This window comes from Rhipicephalus sanguineus, chromosome 8, assembly GCF_013339695.2.
Source record: "Rhipicephalus sanguineus isolate Rsan-2018 chromosome 8, BIME_Rsan_1.4, whole genome shotgun sequence".
In the NCBI taxonomy this organism is placed as follows: Eukaryota; Metazoa; Arthropoda; class Arachnida; order Ixodida; family Ixodidae; genus Rhipicephalus; species Rhipicephalus sanguineus.
In genome coordinates this window covers 10102657-10128996 of record NC_051183.1, presented here as the reverse complement: position 1 = coordinate 10128996, position 26340 = coordinate 10102657, and the positions used below count along the sequence as shown (strand labels likewise).

Sequence of the window (26340 nt, the reverse complement as noted above, 5' to 3'; positions counted from 1 at the left end):
CCAGCACCTCGAATAACAAACTGATCTGAAATGTTACACTGGCAAAATGCTCCCTAGATAGCACATTACAACTTCCATTATGTAACCCAAACTTGGAATCAAGCCCAGTGAGATAAATTTTAAGTTTTATTAAAAAGAAAAGATATTAGAGATTACTAGAACTGCAGTTGTCTCAACACTTTTCCAAGTAGTGATCGAATGACCTCACTATCAGAGTTTATGCCTCATAAATCGGTTGCAAGTGAATAAATAAATAAAAGGATTGTGCACCCTTCAACTAAAAGTGGAGTTAGAGGTACTTGTTCGATGCTTTAAGCACTTCTGCTCTCCTTTCGTCCCAAAAAGCATGCTGAAAGCTGAACGGGGAAAGGGGGCGTGGGGGAATGATGACAAAGGGGCAAGAAGTTATGTCAACACATGCCATGACCTTAAGCACTCCTTTTATTCCTTGGACACGTCGGCTCACTTTTGGCGTGTTCACGAGCAAGATAATGCCACTACTGTGTAATTTTAGCACACACTACACAACATCGTGCTGGCACGTGGCAGCACCCAGTGGTGGCCACTGCAACTATGCAGCATAAGAGCGTTCAAGTTTGTCAATGGCCTTCCCTCTACTGATGTAGTCAGGCTCAAGGACGATGCAATTCGCTGAGAGAAGAGCGAGCAACATCTAGTGGTCTTTGAAACGTAACTGTAAGTGCCCTGCTGCCTGCAGTGCTATAATATTTGGCTCACATGTTCACAGGAGCCTCGACTACCAGTCGACAGTGTTTTTGACCATGTTCACAGAGTGCTGTAGGGCCCTTTTAATCAGAGAAGGTACACTAAGGCTAGTTTAAACTGAACAGTTTAATCTGCCAATTGAAGGGCCCTGACCCTGATGGTTCTGAGCTCGCAGGAGATGCGGGACTCTCATGCTCTCAGCCCAAGTCCGAGCTCTTTGTGGTTCGGGACAAACCACGAGGTCCACATGCGAGGCACTATATTCCGCCACCACCGCTGGAGGTAAAAGTGGGGGGTATGCTGGTCGCCGAAGCCCAAACGATCAGAATCCTGGGCCTATATTTACAGACTAACAGGAAGAATACGGTGGCCCTTGAAAAGCTTAAGAACACGGTCAACGCTACCGTAAGGCTAATCAGGCGAATCGCTAACCGTAAGAGCGGGATAAAAGAAAAGAACCTCTGTAAGCTGGTACAGGCGTTTGTGCTCAGCAGGATTACTTATGCGACACCTTACATGAAATTGGACACCACAGAAAAAGGCAAGGTCGAGGCTATGATTAGGCAGGCTTACAAGGCAGCCCTTGGGCTTCCTAACAATGCGTCAACAGACAGGCTACTAAGATTAGGGGTGCACAACACCCTGGAAGAACTACGGGAGGCGCACCTGGTGATGCAGCACGCTAGGCTTTCGACAACGGAAACTGGCAGGGATATATTGGAAAGGATTGGCGTTGGCGCCGAGGCTCCCGCTGGTGACACTAAAACTCAGGTGCGGCGAGAATTACACAAGGCCTTGTACATAAAGCCTTTGCCCAAGAACATGCATCCGATCCACCATGAGGGACGCAGGCAGGCAAGAGCCAGGAATTTACATGTTCAATATGGGGAGTACAAATCGGCAGTCTATACAGACGTCGCGGAATATAAGGACAAGGACGCATTTGCGATTGTGGTGGTGGACAGGCGGGGACGCTTGGTCGCCTCTGGATCAGTCAAAACCCGCTCCTCAGAAACTGCTGAAGAAGCGGCAATAGCGCTAGCTATCACTAATTCTCAGTCTGACCTGATTCTCAGTGATTCAAAAACAGCCATTCGAAATCTGGCGAGGGGCAGAATATCGGTCACCGCCGCACGACTGCTGCACCGAGCCGCGGGGCGAGAAATTCGGGAAATAGAACTTGTCTGGGTACCAGCACACTCTGGAAACCCTGGGAACGAGGCGGCTCACCTGAATGCTCGAGGTTTCGTCAGCCGGGCAGGTGAGCCGCCCGTTCCGGGGAGATCCGCGAGAGATGGGCTGGTGTCCTTTCACGACATCACCAATCATTATAAACTAGAGCGTAGGCTTTATCCGCCCCCGCACAAGCGGTTGACCAAGGCGCAGGAATGCGTCTGGAGAAAACTGCAGACGCGATCTTTTCCCAACCCATACGTGTTGAGCAAAATATACCCGGAGGAGATTAAGCCACAATGCAAATGGTGCCAGGCAGTGGCAAGTTATGACCATATACTGTGGGAATGTAGCATGGTGCCGCCACCGGCGGATATTATGCGTGATCCCTCTCTCGAGCAGTGGGAGGCCGTGTTGACCAGCTCAGACCCAGTCGTCCAGATAAGGGTCGTGGAGTGGGCCACACAGGTCGCCGTCAACCTTGGGTTGATGGCCATCTAACACGGAATCGTCCCCAACTGTTTTCTGACGAAATAAAGTTTTTCCATCCACCTGATGGTTCTGCCTGTTTGGCCTAGTGAGTTTGGATAGTGGCTGCATGGTATGTTCATAATTGAGCACACTACTTAGACAGAGCATATTCAAAAAGCACCTAGAGTGCAGTGTTAAAACGGAACTGAAATGTTTTTTTCCAGCTACTCACTCTCAGTGTTAAAGGTCTGGGAACTGATAACTATAGGAAAAAGAAACGATCTGAGAGCACCCAGAATAATTTAACACCGTTCCTATAGCCAGTTTCAGTTTCTTGGATGCTATGGTTCCACGTGGCAACCTTCTGGGTTATGACACTTGCCAGAGAAAAGTTATGTTAGCAGCAAACCCGTTGTATATTAAATTATCCACAGGCGTAACGAATGCTAAACCATAATCATGGAGACTAATTGCTAATGTTACCCGCTCCATAGAGTCGCCTAAAATGCCAATCATGCAACACTACCTCTTGTACAACCTTCTCACACCACTCAAAGCTTCCGACGCATTTCACATGGAACCGTTGCATTTAATTCACCCGCTTTGCCACAGGCTTATTATTTAGTGGACTGGTCTTTTGGAGCACAACGTTAAAATGGGTGGAAAAGGGTAGCCATCACCAAGCAATGATGACAACTCCTTCATTCATTCTTTATTTCAAAAAAAAAAAAAAGACGTTAAAATTCATAGTCCAGCTAATTTTAGGGCCAACATAACAGCCATTTTTTTAAAACTACTTATGTATGCTTAACTATTGTGTCAGGATGTTCTTACTTTTTAGGGCCCGGTACGAAAGGTGAATGAGCATTGCACAGCCATATTCTCATGCTGCTGATATCAATCACACCTACATATGTAATCCCCCCTCCTACAATGTTCTGATGTTGGAGCCTGTGAGGCAAATTGAACAAATAAATATTCATGGCACTATGAGGTTTTGCAGCTATCTTTCCTAAAATTTTCGGTTACCAGATCTTTATCAACGCAAAACAAAAATTAAGAGAGGCGCTAGATGTAATGAAACCAAGGGACCTGCACAGGCGTTGCCTGAGAGAGGGAGAGGGTATGTACACACACAATTCAATGGAGGTCCGAAACTTTCACATCCCCGCATCATCATCTTCAGGAATAAAATCCTGGCAATCTTACACACCAGGTACTACTCTGGACACTACTGGCGTAGCCAGGGGCGGTTGGGTTGGGAGCGTTCGAATTCTCTCCCCCTCCCCAATTCAAATTTACTTGCATATATATACACTCACTCACATAAACAGACGCACATAAAAGGTGATTGAAGACCCACCCCCCGAATAAAGATTTCTGGCTACACCCCTGCTGGACACTGTTAAATTCTTTTATTTGCGGCATTTTAAGCCAATGATATAGGCAACGGTAGCCAACTCGGCCAATCAGAGCTGACAACACAGCGAACTCGACATCCAGAAAAGTATCTTCGTTTAAATAAAAAAAAAACGAACGAAAAGGTTCGGCCGCACGCGATTGGCCAAACTCGGCTGACGTAAGCGCGGGCCTCGACTAATCGCGTGCGGCTAAAAGATTCGTTCATTTTTTTGAACGGGTACAATATCGCGATCACCGACTAACCCCAACAGATGCGCATTTCGATGGTGGTGATCGACCGCAAGAAGATCGAGGCACTGCTTTCCGAAGCGGTAAGGAGAATCGAAAGATACGCGTCGCCGGAGGTGCATGGGAGGACACTGAAGGCGCCGCCGGAGGTCCCTCGCGATCTCTCCGCGTGCTACCAGCGTAAGCGCTGCGCACGCCACACTGCTCGCGTGTTTTAACTTTAACCCTTCTAGTAAACTGCAACCAAACTTAACACTAACGAAACTGCAATAAGAAAACCGCAAGCAAAATGATTCATCGCTGCTGCTCGCGGACTAAACGTCCGAAGCAGCGCGCGTGCAGTGCGTTCACTTTGCAGATGCGCCGCGCGGGAAAATCCCGTGACGTCGGCACTCAGACCTGAAACAGTGCACGGGGACCAACGCACTCGTCCCGACCAATAAATCGGCCACAACGCACCTTTGTCCAAGGCACCCGCAAAACGCTGCGAGAAGCGCGCACATGGCGAGCTGCAGGCGACGTGTTTTCGCCTCCGCATCGGAACTATAATTGTTCGCGTCCGGCAGCGTGAAGACCCCCTCTCGATGGGGTCGCAAAAGCAACAATGCTGTCCCCTCCGTACGCGCCCCCTTTTTCCGCGAAAAAGAGGGGGCCCTTTCACCGGCTAGCCAGGTGAGGTTGTCGCACCAGTCGGTGGGGTGGGGAGGCAGAACAGCGCAAGCTACGGGACAGTGAGACACACAGTGCTGTTCTGCCGAAATGTTCTTGAATCATTTAGCCCACCTTGAACCCTTGTAGAAAAGAAAGGGAAGAAAAAAAGAAGTGTCGGACGTTCTGATGCTAAAGCGCGACAGCACTGTGCATACGATGATTACGTCGATCGCCTTTCGGACGACCACTGTTAACCTCCCGTAGCCCTCTGCGAGTTATGACATTCTACAGCTTCCTGCGAGTGTCCACGCGTAGTGTTTTGCCATAGGTTTCGTTTTATACACAACTACATATCCAGGGGCGTAGCCAGAATTTTTTTTCGGGGGGGGGGGGGGGGGGGGTTCAACCATACTTTATCTATGTTCGTGCGTGCGTTTGTATATGTGCGTGCATATATACACAAGCGAAACTGAAAAATTTCGGGGGGCGGGGGGGGGGGGGGTTGAACCCCCTCCCCTGGCCACGCCCCTGTACATATCGCTATACAACTTCGACAGCACAACCTGTAGCCAAGTGCAGCTCGGGGGCATATCGTGCGATCACCCGCCGCTCCTCTCCAGTCAGTCCTCTGTTTCTCCCCCCGCTGTGCACCAATGGCATCTACTGGGGGCTTCGAGCAATTTTACGTTCTACGCTTATGTACACCGATAGTCGGGTGCACTTTCGATTGCGATCGAAATCTAATTAAGTCACTGTAGGTGCGACTGGGATATCGATGCGTTAGTTCGCGCTACAAGTTCGACAATCGTCAGCGATTCGTTTCGTTCACTATATGTCTGCCCTGACCAGAAGGGATTCCGTCAGATTCTTGGCTATAATCATCAACGACTGTCACAATATTCAATCTGGAGACTACTTAAAGGGGTCATGAATCCCTTTTCCAAGTAATGATCTCATGACCTCAGTATCGGACTTTACTGCCTCCCGAATCGATTGCCGAAAAAATTTCTCGAATCTGTCAAGAATGAGCGGAGTTACGGGGTTTGCGCGCACGCTCTCAGCGCTTTCTCTCTTTTCTCGTGCCGACGAGCGCACTGGAAGCTACACGGGGAGGCATGGCAAGGGGGAAAGAAGTTACGTCAGCGCGCGTCATGAAATGCGATCGCTCTCCCGCTGTGATTCGCGTGCGCGGCTACCTGATACACAGGAGTGCGGCGCCGGCAAGTGGCGGCACCCCGTGGCAAGAAGCGCATCTGATCCGAACGCCGCTCTCGATTTACGTCGGCTATCGGCCAATGAGGATGCTATGTCTTTTGCGACGCGGCGATGCAGATCGCGACGTCAATCGGCAGACGCCCCGCCCACCGACGAGAGTGGGAACCGGCCTCTGTTTGAAAAGAGGGCGCCTGAGAAAACAGCAACTTCGCGTTCCGCTTGTAGCCAATTCATAGCCGTGTCAGCTTTCCGTAGGATGTGTTTTTTCAACAAGCCCAAGGGGTGCTTCATGACCCCTTTAAAGGGGTACTGACACAAAATTTCGCGGCCGAGATAGCCTGCTGGATCGATTCCCATGTAGTGCGTGTACCATCTGCAAAATATCGACAGCGAATAAAGCTTGGAAGGTATTTTATATGAATTTTGAAGTTCGCGAGCGCGATCCAGCATTATAGGCCGCACCTAGTGCATTGACACCCTCGGAGGTGACCCACCATACCCCTACTTCCCCTACGTAACCGTTGCAGCCGGTACAAGTTATGATGACGTCGTAGCCGCCATTTCTGTCTTGACGCGCTTCCCGACGAATCGCTCCTCGCCAGCGGGTCAAACCTGAAGTGATTCGCCACGTCGAAAATTTCTTCCATCCCCGCCGCAAGAAAATCGTCGCCATCAGACGACGATGAGCCCGACGACGACAGACCGCGCGGAAATGCGGCACTGTTCTGTGTGCTCACGTGACCGAGCGTTTCACTCGCTAGGTGGTAATAGTTGCACCCGGCGGCTTGTCGTTTTTGGAGCTCTGTCAAACCGAAACTGAGGCTGTGTCGGTAATGAGGAGCTTATAATTAATTACCTGTCGCGCGCTGCAGCAAACGATGTGCCGTGTTATGACTAACAGGCCCCCAGCAACACATTGCAGCAAAAAAAACGTGGGGCGAAAATTTTTGTGTCAGGACTCCTTTAAAGGTACACAAGGAAAAAAAAAAAACATGGCTGATGCCTCTGTCATAGGAGTCGGCATAACACAAAAGTAAAACGTGTCTTCACAGACGTAGTTGAGCGTTTGTTGTGCATTGTTTCGCCCCGAGGGCGAAGGAATGAATGCTATAGCAACAAGTTGTAATGTCACGCGAAGAACGGCAAGCAGCTCGAAACTTGCAACGCGCTGCTCAAGCAGAAAGGACGCACGGAACGAACATACACAGGATGAGCGCGAACTAACATCTGTCACAGCTCGATAGTTAAAGCGCGCTGGTCAAATACAAAGGAGGACGCACGAAACGAACACACAAGTATACACAGGATGAGCGCGAACTGTCACAGTTGTAACTTGAGCAGCGCGCTCCTTTCGCAAAAGCGGCCGCTGCAGTGAGCGAAGTGACCTTCGTGCTCTCTGTAACTTCAACGAAAAGTTGCGGTGAGAGCGCAAGACGTACAACATAAGTGCGCGCACGCACGAGCGACCACGCCCTGTAGAGGCGCACGCTCATCTCAACGTGTGGGGCGACGACCTTTGAAGTGCACCCTTCTAGCCCTTCGCGCCATCTCGCTAGTGATAACGAAAACACACTGATGTACCACCGATCTCTGAGTACCGCCACCGACAAATGGTGCATATAAATAGCACGCCGTTAGTATGACGAAGACCGTGTCGTCTGTGGCGGAGCCGTTTCGCGCTGCGCGCTGGGGATCGAGGGGTCGTAAGTTCGACTTCCGGCGACGGAACTTTTTCTTCTAGTTTTTTCGTTGCCATATGTCTATTTTACAACGTCATATCCGTGACGGAAATGCGTCAGTGGATCCGTGGTGGACCCCGGCATAGAACACTTTCGTGTTAAAATATTTCTTTTTCGTATTAGTTAATGACCCTTTCCCACAGTACCAAAACCACCATTCTCCCAGCGAGAAGATGCTTGATAAGCGAGAAAACGCACAAAAAGAGAATGCAGATGGCGTCGCCAGATTGCAGTTCCCACACCAATTGCCGTGACGTCACAGATGTTGAAGGAACCTACTAGGGCTTATATAGTTCCTAATCGGTACAAATGAAGTACACGGCAAGTTTCAGAAAATTTCGTTAAAAAATTAATTTTGAAGGGGTACTGACACAAAAATGTTGGTGTGGCGTTTTATGCCTAGATATGTTGCTGGAGGCCTATTAGTCACAACAAGGCACATCGCTTGCTGCAGCGTGTGACAGATAATTAATTACTGTTTCAGGCGTAGAAGCGGGCTTCAGTCTTTTGGAGCAGTAAAAGGGGAGTTTTGGAGCAATGAGGTTAGTTTTGGAGCAGATTTTTAGGGTCAAACATGGTTGTTAATTGAATTTTTTTCATTCTGGGTAAACATAAGAAATTCCAATGAACTGGCCAGACTTGCCACAAATTTTATATATATATATATATATATATATATATATATATATATATATATATATATATATATATATATATTATACACACACCCATTGCTAAAAATAACAGCTGAGAGAGCAATTATTCGGAGAAAACGAGTGACATGCGATGCTTTGGATAGCTACACGACTATATAGACCTCAGATGAATGAAAATCCTTAAAGCTTACTAGAGAACAGAACACTAGAGAGAAATTTACCTTCATTCTGAACCCAACGAGATCTCGATAAAAACGAATTGAAAAGGCTTATGCTCCCGTCATTAGCCTGCAAAAGGACAATGGTGACTATGACGTCACTAGCTGCGCCAGCTCGGAGATCGGCCGCAATAGTGACCTCGCGGAAGTTGGGGGTCACCTTCAGGTCACTTCAGATGATGTCAATGTCGCGAGGTGCAGCGTATAGCACTGGATCGCACGCGCAAACTTTAGAATTCATATAAACTGCCTTCCAAGTTATATACGCTGTCGAGATTTGGTAGATTATGTACGCATTTTTTACGAGAATCGATCCCACAGGCTATCTCAGCCACGGAATTTTGTGTCAGTACCCCTTGCAAATAAAACAAAAAAACTTTGAAATCTGCGACGTCACACTTGAGTTCTTGTGGAGATCGAGATTTCGGCGCGAAATTTAAGAATGACAGTGATCTTCATTTTCTCTTCTATTAATAAACCTATGACACTAAAATTAATAACAGTAGAATTTTAGAGAGTAATTTATCAGTCTAAGCTGATTCATTGTTTCATTTTAAACATCCGGTTAAACGATTAAAAACAAAAGAGTGACTATTTTTTTTAGCATAACATTGGTCCTGAGTCGAATGTGTGTCTATCTTGACGTTGAAACCCGGAACACCTCAACCGAAGCATACTTGTGTGCCACTCACATTTGTGCTTCAATGTTTTTCTTCACTTGGGGAAAGGCAGCTCTCGATGTACCATCAAAGGTTTGAGTTTTTTTTCTCTCTCCATGTCAGTCCTCTGGTGCACAAACGGCGCAACACAGCACAATGCAGGTATGATGGCTAGAGGGGGCGCTGCGTCGCCAGTCGAGGGATGGTCGATTAATTTTTTTAATTGTTTAACAATTCATCACAAATTTAGCCCTTAATCGATCACTCTCTATTCACGAGGGTTTATCATCGATTTTTAGGCAGTACTTTCAAAAAGGCTGAAACACACTTTACACTCCTGTAGGACCCTGTTTATTTGGCAGGTGGAGTAAAGATGAAAAAAAGAAGTGTGTGACAATTTAATAACTAAATGTATTATTTGCTGACTAATAAACATAATTGGTGCTAATACTAGTTAAGGCGTAAATAACACATTGCATAAAGCCAAACCAAATAGGAATTTAGGGGATCATGGTCACATGAAGCAATGAAAGATCGTTGAACCAGGAGTGTTGCTGGAATGTCATGGAACATGGAACACAGTAGACTCTCGTTAAACGGAACCTGAAGGGACGGAGAAAATACGTTCCAGTTAACAGGAGTTCCATTTACTGAGAGATAACAGGGTTGCATTATTTAGGTACGAAACGAATCATAGTAGGAGCAGTTGTTCCATTTAAGCAGCAATTACGTTTAAGAGATTTCCGTTTACTGAGAGTCTACTGTAGTGATATAAAATGACACTTATCCAAAGAAAAGCAATGCCTGTAAAAAGTGAGGTACAATAAAATATTCGAAAATTCTAGTATGTAATGCGAGAAAAGAAAGTTACACATTTTGGTTTTTCAGATTACATGCTCTTTTTAACAAAGCAAGTGAATGTCAATTGGCTGACATATTTAATTTGGCGTGGCTGCGCTGGAACACTAGCGCTGTTGTTTGGGTGACAAAGAATACCCATAACCAGTGTGGTGGAGCATAACGAAAAACAGAAAAAAAAAACTATATTTTTGACCGGAACAAAAACATAGCCGAAATGTTATTTGTTGTTTCATTTCGGAATGAAACCTAAATATTTTTGATCGGTTTTCGGTTCAAGAAAAAGTTTGGCGATCCCGAACAACCGAGGTCATGCAACGGGAGCGTTAATGCATATTTCAGGCAGGGATTCCAAATTAAAGATGCGTTGAAATTTTGGCAAGAACAAAAACAGCGGCAACTGTAGCTGTATATATCAATGCAAGTGGACCTTCGTGTGCCAGCCACACAGGCCAGCGTGGAGAGGGAATTTTCAGTGGTGGAGTTGTGTATCAGAACAGCGGTCTCGCATATCACTCGATGGTGCGCTACTTCTGAGATCATGCTCACACCCTTGATGCAAAGCATTCAAGCTGCTCAGAAAATTTGTAATTAACTTAAGAGAAAAAATAAATACTATGTTTCTATCGTTAATTTAATTACAATTCTTCTGTGTGCAAATAAAAACTGTTACGAACAATTACGGAACATCTCTCTTTTTGTTCTGGAACAGATATGGAACGGAACTTTTTTTTCTGTGGATGAAACTAAAAGCAAAACAAAAACATTTCGTTCCGACACCCTCCCCATAATCCTTAAAACCCACTTCCTTGCCCTTTCGTGGATATGGTCCACACCAAGTGCTGACTGTGTCCAGAAAAAAATAAACATGCTAGCCAACTAACCAGCAACTTCAGCGGCCACACACTCAGCGTGCGAGAACTGCAGCCTGGAGCTGCTGACGCCTGCTGTTAATTCCCGCACCAGCTCGGCATGACGGCACAGGTAAAAATGATTTACATTGTGTTCTAAAGGACACAAAGTTTTAACATAGCAAGTTTCAGGGTATTTCATTGAACCAACGTGGCCAAATTACGTAAAAGGGCTTTGAAATTCGTTGATGTGCTGAAGTTTCGGTGTGAAATTTAAGCATGAAAGCAACCTTCATTTTCTGTACGTCCGCCCGCCCGCCCGCCCGCCTGCCCGTCCGTCTGTCCGCCCGCCCGCCCGTCTATCTAGCCCCCTATGTATGGGTGCTCTCGTGATCGCCTCCTTAACTTGGTGTAGACCAAAATTTGCATGGGAGAGTAAGAGGATTTGATAAATACGACTGTCTGGTCACGACAAGAATAACGTGAAAATCCTGTCGTGTACACCGTCAACCCCTTTTCTCCAGATACGTGGCACATACCCGTTTACCACAGGCCTGGAGCAATACATTCCATGCACTCACATCATCGTTCACATCATCATTCATGTCATCGCACCGTAAAGTGCACTTCGTTGCGATATTACTGACATACTGCTCGAACGTGAGTGCTGACGTTACGTAAGACCATAAGTTACCCTTTAAACGCGAGTGTTGTCGACGTGCCTAGTAAGCCCACAATGTGCACACAACTACTTCACTTACAAAAACATGTCGATCCATCTCGTAACACTTAGTTCAAAGCCAAAAAATGCAGCATAGACAACTACTCGCTGACTACTTCACATGAAACCGATTCCCACAAGGCGTGGGATCCGCCGAATTTTTGCATAATGAGCTGTCGCGGTTGTATATCAACAAATGTAATGTTAATTTTGTGGGGGTGCTATCGCCCCCTGTAAAGTCGTTTTCGCCTCATAGCACCTGCGCGTCGTAGTTGTCATAGTTAGCCACACCGCCGAATGAGAGATGGTGCTGTGCTCGTGAAGTGGCGCCACCTGGTGGAGAGCAAGGTTATGCAGGCGCATGAGTGGCTTTTTCTCTCTTTTGGGGTTTGTCGTGGTTGTGGACGGTCGACTCTCGTGGGAGGTCCACGGGTGCAATACCACAGCTTGAACGTTGGCGATGCCGCATTCACGATATGTTGCATGTGTTATGTTGTTTGAGTGTTACATTGGCATTATATTGGGATATCACTTCAGTTATTTGGTATAACTGGCTGGCGAGCTCGCCGTTATGTAAACACTTTTAATAAATGGCTACGTGTTCGTTACACTATCGCCTGAACTGCGTCCATGTGTTCCAGGGGCACAGCGGTCTTTCGAGACCCCACAATTTACATTCCCATATAGTATGTTACTGTAACATTTTTTTTTCCTTGTTCTGATTTCTGTATATATTTACACCCGCTCCTTTCTTTTTCAAATAACTGTACACGTTTTAAACATTTTATTGCATTACCCGCCTTACGCAATGCCTCTAGGGGCCCATAAGGTACTTTTTTAGTTTTGAAAGAATAACTTGCCTGTCTAAACTGATTTAAAGGGGCCCTGCAACACTTTTTGAGCATGGTCAGAAAACGGTGCCCATCAGTAGTTGAGGTTCCTGAGAACATGTGAGCCAAACATTATGGCACACCATGCAGCCTGAAATTTACAATTAATTTTCAAAGTCAGCTAAAAATCACTCGATCTTCTCTTGACAAATGATACGAGGGTGGTCTGAAAAGTTCTCGGCCTGATGTAGAAAAAAGCGTTTTGGACCTTCAAAGTTATTTTTATTTTTCAACATAGTCTCCTCTCAACTCTACACGCTTGGTCCATCGATATTCCAGAGCCAGGATTCCGTCCTTAAAATGACTTTGTGGATGTCCTGAAAAGTACTCATCCACAGCAGCAATCGCTTCTTCATTTGATGAAAAACGTTGCCCACCAAGAATGATTTTGAGTTTTGGGATCAGGTGGTAGTCCGACGGGGACAAGTCAGGAGAATAGGGTGGGTGCTCCAACAATTCGTACTTCAAATCGTGAAATTTAGCCATTGCAAGATGTCCTTTGTGCACCGGTACATTGTCCTGATGAAAGATGATTTTCTTCTTCTGCAAACCTGGTCTTTCCGCACGAATTTTCTAATTCAATTGAGTCAAAAGGTCAGAATAATACTCCCCAGTTATGGTTTTAGCCTTTTCAAGATAATCCACATGCAGAATGCCTTTAGCGTCCGAAAAAACAGAGGCCATCACCTTTCCTGCGGAGGGAACTGACTTGGCTTTCTTCAGAGCAGAGGACCCGGCTTCAGTCCACTGCTTTGATTGTTGTTTCGATTCCGGTGTGTAATAGTGAATCCAAGTTTCATCCAATGTTATAAATCTGCGCGAAAAGTCCGCTGGATTTTTGTTATACAGCTCCAAAGCGCACGTGACATCGCCATGCGGTTGCGTTTTTGCTCAGGAGTAAGGATGCGCGGCACCCATCGGCACCCAGCTTGTTCATGTGTAGTTCATTGTGCAAAATGTGACATTCACGTTCCACTGAGATGCCAACAGCCTCGGCAATTTCACGCAACTTCACTCTCCTGTCTTCCAAAACAATATTGTGCACACGGTCAATCAATTCAGCAGTTGTTGCACTTTTTGGGCGCCCTTCGCGCGGGTCATCTTCAATGCTCTCTCTGCCCCGCTTAAACTCAGTAGCCCATTTCTTGACTGTGGAGTATGAAGGTGAATGTTGCTTGTAAGCTTTAACAAATCTTTGGTGAATTTCATTCGGAGATAAACCTTCTTTTATAAAGAACTTCATCACCGCACGGCACTCAAGCTTCTCCATGCCTTCCGGGGCTTCACACTACACCCACTGTGATCGACTGTCAAAGCCAAACTACTAATCGGCACTAGATGGCGTTTCATCTGAGACTTGCAGAGACTTGTATGAACGTGCACATGAGTGCTACAAGTTCTCGCTCCCGTGATTCTTATTGAGGCCGAGAACTTTTCAGACCACCCTCGTACATACCCAAAAGACATGGCCATTGGTTGATTTGAACACAGTGAGCTCCATAGTTACCGTGGCCGCCGCGGGAAGCCACGACGTACCTGCGCATGCTCTCGCGATCGCACTTAATGTAATCCACGCGTTCGAAGAAAAAAAAAAAAAAAGAACATGCTCAAGGTCACGATGTGCTGACGAACGGACGTAGCTTCTTGCCCCCTTGTCAATCCTCCCCCCCCCCCCCCCCTTGGTTGGTTTCAGCGCGCTCGTTGGTACGGAAGGAGAGAGAAACCAATTAGTTATGATTAAAGTGTAAGACTAATTCATGCAACTCTGCTCATACTTGATGGATTCTAAAAATTTTTTGAGGCAGTCAATTCATGAAGGAATAAAGTCCTTTAATGAGGTCATTTGATGATTGAAAAGTGTTGGAGGGCCCCTTTAATGTCCCTTTAAGCCCTGGCTACTGTTCTCTACATAAATCGTCATCCCCCCTACCCGGAAGAAAAAAAAAGATACCCCGTATGGCCAATGACTGGTATGGCCTCGGATGGAGTCACTGAAGGGTTTAGTTTACCCAACATCGTGAATTATTGACAGAACTGCAATAATAAAAAAAAAATCGGCGGATACCTCACATATGTGAGAATCGGTTATAGGCAAATCTTTGTTTACTCAAATGTCGTCTTCCCTTTTATGTAGCTCAATGCTCCTCGCTCGACACACACTTTGATGCCATATGGTTCCTCCCATATTATTACTTCCTGTCATATATTCCCTATTGTGACTCAAATATTACCTTTCCACAGACGCGACAGGCTATTTTCATAACTATAGTTGAACCCACACATATCAAACTCACACACACACACAAAAAAAACAGCAATCAGTTCGATATACCACTTTTAATGAATTGTCCACATTTTTGACACGAATTTCGGTGCGCACATTGGCTTCACGGCGGTATACGCGAATTTTTTTTTAGTTTTAATTTTTCTGCGATTTTTGGTTGGAGGGAAGGAGGTACGGGTTATAAGCAGGAGTGAGTTATATGCTGGAAAATATGGTGTCGATGTAAATAGTGTCTCAACATCTTCATACGCAGCTGTGCATACTCGTCAGGTGCTGGAAGGCACTAGTTTGCCTTGGTCCCAATGTCATACGCAGCGTTCTTGGATGCTGTACGCAGCTGCAACGTCTGACCTCTTTTCTCTACGTTTAAGTGTGTTGATTATCGCCAGCTTTGCAGCGAACAGCAGCTTCATCCGTTTCACATCAGCCATCACATTAACAAAGGGAGCGGAGAATCACAGAGAAGCGATCGACAACCACGGATGACGGGCTGACAGGCGCCACGACGAGGAATCATGGCAGAAAGCACGTCATGGCATTCCGCATGGTGCCCTCCTAATCACACCGCTCACTCTCCCATATGAATGCGGGAGTGTCCCCTACCGTGAGGATAAGCCAACTCTTTGTGAGGAAAAGCCAAATTCTTGGGACGTTTCACGCTGCCCAATGTTCGATATATAGAGTGTTCGATCTATTTTAGTTCGTCGTAGCCCTAGATTTTCATATACGCTGATGTTAAAGCATTGTCGTGTTCCAAAATAGTTCAATATAAGGGATCATTCGATTTACCAGTTTGACAGTCGTGTTTGACTGTACTAGTCTACACGGAGCCGTGCAACCTGACACAGACCGACAATAAGAAGACACATACACAACAGGTTCACAAACAAATTACGAATTCTAACCAACTAGCCCAGCAGTGTGCCCTAGTAATTACTGGTAGTACAGGTGCTCACAAAATTATTCAGAACACCGGACATGCGGCCAATCGCCAACTGAGCACGCCGGTCTTGCTAGCAAACAAGCCTCGCTCCCTAGTGCATCTGGCCTGGCGTTACCTCGCGCCAAAATGCTCGTGGTAGGTGCATCATAGCGGTGCACAGAAGGGCACTGGGCAGATAGGGTCTGTGACATGCTGTGTATGTGCGCACATTGGAGCATACACGCATATGCGAGTGGGTTCGAGGGCTCAGGCCCCTTTTGTCTTTTCGACATCACTATCCCGACTGGGTAGTATATATACGGGGCGCGACTATGAATAGTGCTGGCAAACCTGGCGTTTTGCTTAGTGTTAAGAAGCACCTAACGCTAGCCTTTTGGCACAAGGCAGTGACATGGACTATGGATGCACTTTGAGATGCACTATAGAGTGAGGCTTGCTTGCTAGGGATGGATGCTGCACACGCACAGAGCATGGCACTATTTTTTCCATCAGCGCGCTCCACTGGCAGCGCCCACCTGTTCAGCGTTCTGAATAATTCTGCGAGCACCTGTATATGCAGCAAAAAGTTGTCTGCACTCACTCAAGGTTGGTCTTGGGTAGCTCATCCTCACGGTTGTCCACCGGTGGTCGTGGTTCGTGTTGTTCACTCTCTGTGTCAGAGTCATCCTCCACGTTGTCACGCTCTCCATTGTTCTCCAGCTCAGAGCTGCTCTCAGAGTTGTCCTGAGCTGTTTGCCATGCATAAAACACATTCACCACAGGTTTAAAACCTCAAATATTGAAATTGACAGCCAACTATTAACTTCACATGCTGTGAACTGAATAAGCAGTTTGGTTTTCAATTTTTCTACAGTTCAAGTTTGGACCTCAAGATGCTTGAGACTCTTCAACAAAATATGCTAACCTCAAGTTGCCAAGTGCCCCATTCACTAACAATAGTCCTGAAATGGTTATCTGGCTTGTGTGTTTTCGTGCTGAAGAACAGAAGTGAGCCATAAATAAATAAATAAATGCATAGAATATCCTAGAAAATGTGCATCTGACAGTTGTTACGCTCTACATTCTGTAGCTGCACCCAGTTTTGCAAAGGGCGAACGGCCACAGCTCACTCACAGGCATCGGCCCACTCGCGGGGTGCCTCGCCCGTGCAGTCCATGGGGATCTTGTCCATGCAGCGCTTGTGGACATTGAATTTGCAGTCCTTGCACTGCAGTCCTTGGCGAAAAAGGCCTTTGAGCAGTCGCTTGCAGTGTTGGCACACCGTTGGCTTGGCGTACGAATGCACCACGAACGTGTGCGGTATGCAGATACGGCCCGCCAGCTCCCGCTCCACCCACGCAGGACGCCCCATGTTCAGCGACGGGGATCGCTTCTCCCGCGAACTGGACGACAAGCTGCTCCCACTGCTGAGCAACTGCACACGGAAAGGATCATTGGTGTTAAACATTGAAGCATATGACTATGGGTGTGTTCCAATTCTAGCCAGCATCATAGGGTGTGTTCGAATACTCTCCGTAGATGGCTAAATAGAAAGCTAAGCAGACAGCAGCCATCTTGAGTCCCGTTCCAATTCTTCCAATTCTCATGTAGCCAAAAAATTAGACAGCTTCGTGAAGACAGCACTGGAGACAAATACGATGCAGGCTACTGTGCTGTCCAAACAAAATGGCGGCTGAGCGGAATGTTCCGATAGTGCGGATCTCACCGGTACGGTTATCTGCCCACAGGTAAATGCATTTTTATGTGCTTAATGTAAGACACGTTCAGTTTTTCACAGATCTGAACAGGAATGAAGTTTCAGAAATAACAATTTTGTGTTTCTTTGCTTTCTTTTACTGATAAAAGGTGGCATCTTGTCCCATAGACATGGTCCATTACCCGGAAGGCTGGGGCTCAATGCTGTCTTCGAAGCTGTCAGCTTAGAAGACGGCATAGAGGGAAAGTCGTAAGAGTACAGCTCAGACCACTTATAACGTAACCGCTTACAGTGCAGTACCGGCTATAATGCGGTTTTTTCTGACTCCCGTTTACCTTCCCATAGAACTCCTTGTATACGCATACCGCTTATTGTGCAGTCCCCCGAGATGAAAGGCCGGTTATAATGCGGCTGCCGGGACGTTCTCAGAGATGCGAGGGAGCGAGCGTGCTTCTCAGCGGAGATGCGCCGGCGGCGGAGGGCGCGGCGACGGCGTTACGGAGGAGGAGGGGACGCGGAACGAACGAACAAGGAGCGGGGGGAGAAAAAAAAGGGACTGCGGTGGGAGGCAGCAGCCCGGCGCGGGTGCGTGGTGTGTGGAGGGGGAGCGGTTGCGTGGCCGACGGAGAAGCCTTTGCCCCCCTTTCTTCGGCCGCTTGACATGCGCGCTCCGCTACGTACGGGCGCCCGCGTCCGCATCAAGGGCGCGTTACCGCTGTTTGTCTCCGTCGGGAAAATAGTTGCTTCGTCGTAGAGCGCAGATATCGCGCGTGCAATCTCGATTCCCCCGAAAGTAACAATGCTTTGAGACGCGATTGAGTTTTCGCCTTTGCCACCAACAGGCGGACTTACAACCTTGAAAGACTTTTTCAGGATAGTTGCCGCGGCTGTTCTCCCGACCGCGAACCGAAACTTCGTTTATCGCGCGATGCCCTCGGCTCGCGAGTGCGATCTCTGCTACGCCCGATCTCCGTGTTGTCTAGGGCGAGCTTCTCGTGACGGCATGCGAAGTTGCAACGCGCACGCTAGGCCTAACGGGCACTAGCTGCCATATCGGTGGCCGCGGACTACAGAAGTCGCGGTTTGGTGCCGAGTCAATGAAACATTTTGCATTTAGAAGGGGTGGCTTACATCTTTAACGAAAACGCGGGCGTGCGTGTGAAACACTCGAGTGGTGGTTTGCAGTCGCCACCGTTTTCGACATCGCGCACGCGCAGTATGTTACCGCGGCGACTTCCCGTGACGGCGCATTTTTTCCGCGTTCGTTATGTCGGCACCGCAGGTCCGCGGACGCTAACCGTTCAACATTTTCAAATGTAAGCAGATGCAAACTTGCGTCCCAGTCGCATGAATCGCGCGCCTGCCTGTTGGTCATGTTTTGCACACGTGCAACCTTTCAAAAATGTTGATTTGGTTATAGTGCGGTACCGCTTATAGTGCGGATATTCGCGACTCCGGAGACTTACGTTATAAGCGGTCTATGCTGTAGTAGAAAGCGCCTGGATGACATCTGTGCTACGTGACGCTACTTCATGTTGGCAAGAGAAAGCTAGAGAGAGATTGCTAATTCTCGAACTTCTTTCATGTTCGAATCTATGAAAAAGAGAATGTAGCTTACATTAAGCATGTCACAAAGTGTTGACTTCAGTGCATGCAACCATACCAGCAAGATTTAAGATTCAAGCTAGCATGACAGTGTTTTAGGACATCAATCTTGAAGTGAAGCCAAGCACTGTAGAAGCAAGAAGATTTGAGGAAAACGGTTTTTCTAATCTCAGTAGGAATACAGGAGTATAGACAGGCATGCAAAATATTTTTGTAAGCAAGTAACGACAGACAACCTTGAAGTAAGTTTTATTTGCCCACTAAAAGCATTTCAAGTCCACGAGTGCTCAACAATGCTACATTTGTATTCACTCCGTTTAATGAATACATCATGGCAGGTTGCCGAGTTACTGAAAGGTCTAAAAGCGAAAAAAAGAGAAAGAAAAATAAATAAAAAAATGTCAGCTACACAGAAGGTGGCAGAGGATATCACAATTACATAGTTTCAGGCATAAAGTTTAGAAAAGGTGAGTAACATCTGAAAGCCATTAGTCTAGGACCCACTCACCACATTATGGTCGTCACTGAAGGTAGCTGCGCTAGATGCAGTCCGTTGGATTGCTTCCGTTGGGCTCCGAGGGTACATCGAGGTGGAGGACCGCCGCCGCCGTGCGTGGCTGCAGTTGTTGGGGATCTTGTAGGCGCACCGCTTGTGAAAGTTGAGCCCGCAGCCTGTATAACAAAATTAACAAACAGGTGCACCTGAGAGCTCACATTCACGGCACTGCCATCAACGATGTTGCGCCAAAGGTCCAGCAAGTGGTAGCGTGGCCACCTCTGTTTATTATACTCTGTTTCATACATCAGGTGCAATGCTGTGGAAGCTATACAAGAAGTTTGGTCAGCAAAATGTGTAGGTCCGCGTGTCTTGCAGTTGGATTTAATCGTTGTAATTGAGGCCTCCGCAGTTGGCTTCAGCTTCGTGCTAAACTAATCACAAAGAACACGATACAAAAACAAACAGACGCTAAGCGATCCAGAACAAGCTCTTGACAACCATACAAATAATGGGGTTCGTTTGTTTCTAAGACACAAAGCATCTTTATTTATCACTCAGTCAACCGAAAAGCAAACGAAAAAAATCACATTACCGGTGGTAAAATCATAGAACTACTCCTTGGTTCGAGTGCATCTACTGCAAGTCTTGCTAGCTTCTATAGCATTGCACCTGAAGTATGAAACGGAATATATGTACTATGGCCAGGCAAAAACGAAATGCAAGCGGAAAGAGGTGAGTTAGAACATTCGTTACACTTATAATCAACCAGGATAGCAGTGAGTCATTGTCGTACAAATGCAAGCTAAATGCTAAGTCCCAATGTATTATCAAGAAACTCCCAGGAACTCCCTTAGATGGGCACTAAATGGAAAAATTAATTTTCTTGCATTAATAAACTCCAACTTCACAATGCAAAAAGTGTTACAGTATGATGTCCCAGCCACACCCCTGTTCCTACATAGATAAGCAGCACACATTTTGGGAATAGCTATCTGTGTAGCGTCTGAATGCACACTATAACAAAAAGCGCCACTCTTACTGCAAGAAGTTGCTTGGTAAGCTGGTAAATGCACAAAAAGAAAATACAGGTGGTGACATCACCTTGAAGTTCCGCCTGAGCTTGGCGTGACGTCATAGATTTTGATGGTGTCTACAAGGGCCTATGTAGCCGTTTATCGCTTGTTTACAAAATTATTTACATTGTGTTGTGAGAGGCCTGGAGTCTTAACAAGTTTCAGAAAATTCCAGTGAACCAATGTGGCCAAAATACACGAAAAGACTGAAAGTCCTGATGTCCCACTGACATTAATGTGCTGAAGTTTTGGTACAAAATTTAAACATGAAACTTTAACCTTCATTTCCTCTTTTAATGAATTTAATAACAGAGCTCTGAAAACATAATCTGTCTACACTGCTTTTATGTTTGACTTTAGTGTCTCTCTAAAGAAATATAGTATACAGATAGGCATGTCTTGTGTCAACCAATGACTTGATAACAAATGTTGAAGTTCGGTACAGTAGACTGTCAATAAGTGGAACCTCAAGGGGCCGGGAAAATATGTTCTGTTTAACAGGAGTGCCATAACAGAGGTGTAGAATTTAGATACGAAACCAATCATATTAGAGGCAGTTGTTCCAATTAAGCAGAAACTCCGTTTACTGAGGGTCTACTGTATTTGACTGACAGAGAGGGCCCATGCTCACCTTCGCACTTCAGGCCTTGCCGGACGAGGCCAAAGAGCATCTCGCCACAGAAGTCGCAGAAGGTGGGCGTCTTGTACGAGTGCACCGTTAGCGAGTGCGGCCGGATCTGGACATCATCACTCGGGTTTTGGGCTGCACCAGGCAACAAAAGAGTAAGAAGAACATTGAAAGCACAAGCAGGGTTCTACAAGAAGCCCCACATCACTGTACGACTGATCTACCTTCCGAGCAACATGAAGAGAAGTGCCGAAGAATGCAGTTTCCTTTTATGCTGCAACCCCACATTAGAAGCCATTAATTGAGGTGGGCCACAATCATTGGGAGCTCTGCTTTTATGCAAAACTGCAAATAAAGCATAACGAAACTTCTCGACATCGTTACAGTATGTTTACTGCCCCAGTGTTTGCGCGGAATAAATGCTTTAAGTTTAGTTTTTTCCCTAAAGCTGAATGGAACTCATTGCCCGATGACATTGTAACCTCGCCTACTTTAGACATTTTTCTGGCCGGAATTAATGACTTCCTAAAATTATGACCATATTTAGTTATGTGATTTTTCTTGCACGTCTTCTAATTTTGTACGCGTGTGTTTCTTCCATTATTGTTGTTGTACCTTTTTCAACTACATCCAACTGACTGTTATATTAGTTATGTTACTATTGTTACTATATTAGTGTTATATTAGTATATTATAGATAATCAAGAGTGTGATTTACCCTACTGTACTATATTTTCTCAAAAAAGCATTTCTTTCTGTATGTACACTGAGTGTATGATAGTATTACAATGTACCTTCCACTCCTGCAAAATAGCCCTCAGCAGGACTGACAGTATTAATAAACGGAATGATATGAATGAATGAATGAATGAATGAATGAATGAATGAATGAATGAATGAATGAATGAATGAATGAATGGAAGATGCCAGGGTAATGCATATGAAAAAGAAATGTAGATAACTTCAGAAAAAGCAAATATGTGCATCTTTTCTAAAGACTGCATCACAGAGTTGGAGATGAAATTAATGCTTATGAAAAACTAAATCAACTGGCAGCTTAGAAACCTTATAAAAATAATGAACCAAAATGACACGTGAAAGTTAATTATGCAGCACTGGAAAGAATAATATTCAAGCTCTTTTTCTCAATAACAGTTTAATGAGTTACAAACATTATATGAGAGGCCACTTTGAGAGCTTACACATAAACTATGATTCTCTGATGCTGGCCCTTAGCACCAGCACAGAAATGAATACGCAAGTGTTGATAAATATTCATTCTTTCTTCGTACGACCGAAAAGTGAATAGAACATAATGGGTTAAGTGTCTTGAATTATAATTGTGCAGTGATCAACAATGGTGTAGCCAGACGGGCAGGTCCATACTTACGCCCCTGAAATATTTACATTTTGTTTGTACATGTGCACACACAGACATATACAGACACAGATAAAAAAGGGTAGGATGGCCCCGGAATAAGTTTCCGGCTACGCCCCTGGTTATCGATGCGTTGTACACCATTTATATTCCTACATTTCTGATCTGATATTCTATGATGTGTCAATTTTCTGATATACTGCACAATCCCAATGAAAATTCAGTGTCGGATGATATTGCTTGCTTCAGCCATCACTTGTGCCTGCAACTGTGGGTGTGTTCCCATTCTGGCTAGCATCACAGACAGTCTATGCTGCAAGAGAGCATAAAGCCAGAGTCGTCCAATTGATGGAATGCGTCTGCACGATATCTGTGACGCCAACTCACGTCAACGAGAGAAAGCTAAGGAAAAACAAACATAATTGTTATTTTTGAACTCCTTCTGTGGTCGAATCTGTGAAAAACTGAACGTATCTTACATTAGGCCCGTAAGAAAGAGTCTACTTGTGGGCAGATGACTATAACAGCGAGATCAAATCGTTCCGCTCAGCCGCCATCTTGTCTGAACAGAAAAGTAGCGTGCATCGCATTTGTCTCTCATGCTGTTTTCGCCAAGTTGTCTATTTTTCCGGCTACGTGAGAATTGGGATGAGACTTAAAATGGCCACCCTCTGTTTAGCTGTAACCGTCTACGACGAGTATTATGGCACAGCCTATGTCTCCGGAGTGAACAAAGGCTTGCCTACACACGCACACACAGTGGCTCCACCAAGCCGGCTACTACTTGCCTGAAACGACAATCTCCACCAGGGTGCCCTCGGCCACATCAGAAGCAGCATTGATGGGCAGCAGAATGTTCTCACTGTTGTAGTCGTGCCGGAAGAGGAGCAGCCGCTCACTCAGCCTGTTCAGGCCGTGCTCCGGCAGCTGGACAGTCCAGTGTGTGGGGCCAATAGGAAGCAAAGACAAAGCCGGCTTGAACATGCAACACTACTACCATTCAAGACAGCTGCTGACAAGAAAATACCAAATTGTGCGGTTTTAATGCCGAGAAGCAGCAAGTGTGAGACACAAGAGATGCCAGGTCTATGCAAATGCAATATTGTCAACCTTTAAAAAAAAAGAGAAGAAAGGGAGAAGGTGGTGAATTTTGCCGAATGTCACTGTCATAGAGAGCAAAGCACATATTGGAGTCAAGCAGAGGCACAGTAGTACACACATTCTTTATTACATTTTTATAAGAGTACATAGCCAACATGCCATGACAAAAGCGGCCATCTGACAGAACTAGCCAACGCTAGCCGTTGCTGGCATTATGCCAGTAAAACCGGTTAAGTAATAAACAGAATTCTTTAAGGAATGTAAATACAATACATGTCATAGCACGTCATTGATGTTACATTGCGCATATTATGATATACCAGTTAAATAAATGACCAAAATAAAGAATGCCATTCATATTCAGACGTACATGACAAGTCGTGTTGAAAAGTCCTTGCTTACCGCAGGCCATATTGGCCTGCGGCATTGTGAAATATATAAAAATGTTGGTTCCTGTGGCGTTCCTTGTTCAAAAATTTCTTACCATGTCGCGACATGTCATCAATCTCGGTTGTGAATGCATGTCATGCCCATTGTAATATTACAAGTTAATAAAACGACCACGACTGTCTGACTTGATGTCTGACCACAACTGTCTGACCTTCAGGTAGCATGGGAGGGTTTATTGGCCAGCTGCCAGCTTGTGAAAATGATCAAGATGCCAAAAAAATAGTGTTCCACACTCACCACCTTGGCTACTAGCGGTGCTGGCCAACACTCCCAGATTACACACAAATACCCAACAAACTGGACGGGGAACACCTTCCATCTTAGCTTAAGAGCTAGAGCATCGGACATGTGATTAGAAGGTTATGGGTTCAGGCCCCACTGACGACAAGGGTGTTTTTTTTTGTCACTTTAATTCATTAGTATTATGTTTAAAATACTACGTTTCAAAATTTCAAGTTTTCAAACTTCTCGCTTTTGACACACCTTTGCACTTTTATTTCTGGTCGTGCACTTCTGGTATCTATGGCACACATTAAAAACGGAAGCAAGGATGCTTGTGCTGGCACGAGAGTTTTGCTATCTTTAAAACCACAATGCCACCTGTTCAGACTCCTTTTCACATCACCAGGTGGCGGGAGGCATGGTTTGATAGTGTTGTGCACGCACAGTTGGTATCTATTGGTTCCTCAAGCGTGCACTCCGAAGGGGTCAATCAGAGTGGTAGGCAGTCTATCGAAAGCAGTTGGCGGTGAACCAGAGCGGTGGGTGGTGAAGCGGAGCGATGGGCGGTATTTCCACCACTGCCCACTATGGGGAAAACTCCGATTGCAGACTAATTAGGGCCGCTTATTTGCATTTCAAAATGTACAATATTATTCGCGATGCATGCACAATCTGGAAAGAGATGCCTTGCTTGCCATAGAAGATTTCACGTAAGACGCATGGGTGCCACCCCCCCTTGAACGTTAAACGAATGTTTTCTTGTTTTTGTATATTGCAACGTGAATTAATAACGTTATCAAATGTCGAATGCACCAACCCAACCGTTTTAATGTGTATGGGTCTACCATAGCACTGTTCGTTGAGCTGTTAAAGGTACAAAATGGTAAGGCTACAGCCCAATATGGTGGCACCAAAGCCCACCTTTAAGATAGTCTGTAGCCTCGGCGTAAACATTAAAGAAAAACTGGTGCGACTCTAGCACATCTCAAGCCAAATTAAAACTTGGTAAAAGCAATAATCCGGTTAAAATGAACAGGGGCATATAGTAAATAATGATATGTGACAATATATCAGAACATCTAAACACACCGCATTTTCATGAACGTCTAATACCCGTGTCACACGGGTGCGCAAAAAGTCTTTTACGTAAGCGGTCTTTTACTATGTTGAAAGACTTTTTATGAAGAGGCGTTCCCTCGCATTCACACGGCACCGACAATCTCTTTTTAGAGGTTCCTTCCGAATGCGCTACCGAAAGAGTGGCGCTCGCTTTGAAAACAGAACCAGCAAAAAGAAAATTATGTATCTCGACAGAAGATGTCCAAATTTATTGTATGGCACGTTTGTTGACATGTTTACAGTAGTGTGTCATTTGAGTCTGCAGCCACAGTGGTCCATTAAACGAACTTGGTGCCCATAAGTTGTGTCACTGGCAGTCAGCCATGCATGAATGCATAGCATAATTCTACTAGCTAATCACTTTCCGTCACTTCGGCCAAGCAAATCGCACTTCTATAAGATTTTCTACACAAGAACAGGAATCAATATATAACTCCTGTTTGTGAAATTGACAGCAGTATTAGCAGTAGCAACAACAACGACATAGCATCAGTTAAGACACACTTTCCAAACCAGGGTTAAGTGGTCGAGTTGAGTTCTGGCATTGGCTTAATGCAAAAAGCCTTACTAGCATTTCGGAAGACACTACAAAGATAAGCCATTGCAAGGATATTATATGTGACAATATGTGACAATGATATGTTATGGTGTAACAATACATGACAATGATATGTGATGTTATGCCACAGTCTGTTTTTCCATTCCTTATGCTGTTATCCAATTCTTCACTGCATGGACATAGTTTCAAACCATTAGCAGTTTTCTGTAGCACTGACTAGTCATATTCAGGGTTAGGGTTGCCAGGTTTGGCTATTTTGTGCTAATTTGGCTACATTTTTAGGCTGGTGGCGGCAGAAAAAGACG

The 26340-nt window shown here is 45.6% G+C and overlaps 1 protein-coding gene across 4 annotated transcripts in view; it reads right to left on the bottom strand.

The window, feature by feature from the left end:
• LOC119401320 (serine/threonine-protein kinase D1) overlaps positions 1–26340 on the bottom strand; it is a 58307-nt gene that overhangs the window by 26126 nt on the left and 5841 nt on the right. For 3 of the 4 annotated variants that reach the window (XR_007417314.1, XM_037668016.2, XM_037668017.2), the window contains exons 3-7: positions 23373–23511; positions 21210–21341; positions 19515–19678; positions 16819–17119; positions 16286–16433 (exon numbers count right to left, since the gene is read on the bottom strand). Coding sequence is in view for 3 of the 4 variants with exons in the window: in XM_037668016.2 (XP_037523944.1) it covers positions 16286–16433; positions 16819–17119; positions 19515–19678; positions 21210–21341; positions 23373–23511 (884 nt within the window). In the remaining variant the exon portion in view is untranslated. The remainder of the gene's footprint in view (positions 1–16285; positions 16434–16818; positions 17120–19514; positions 19679–21209; positions 21342–23372; positions 23512–26340) is intronic. The other variant, XM_037668019.2, reaches the window with a different exon arrangement.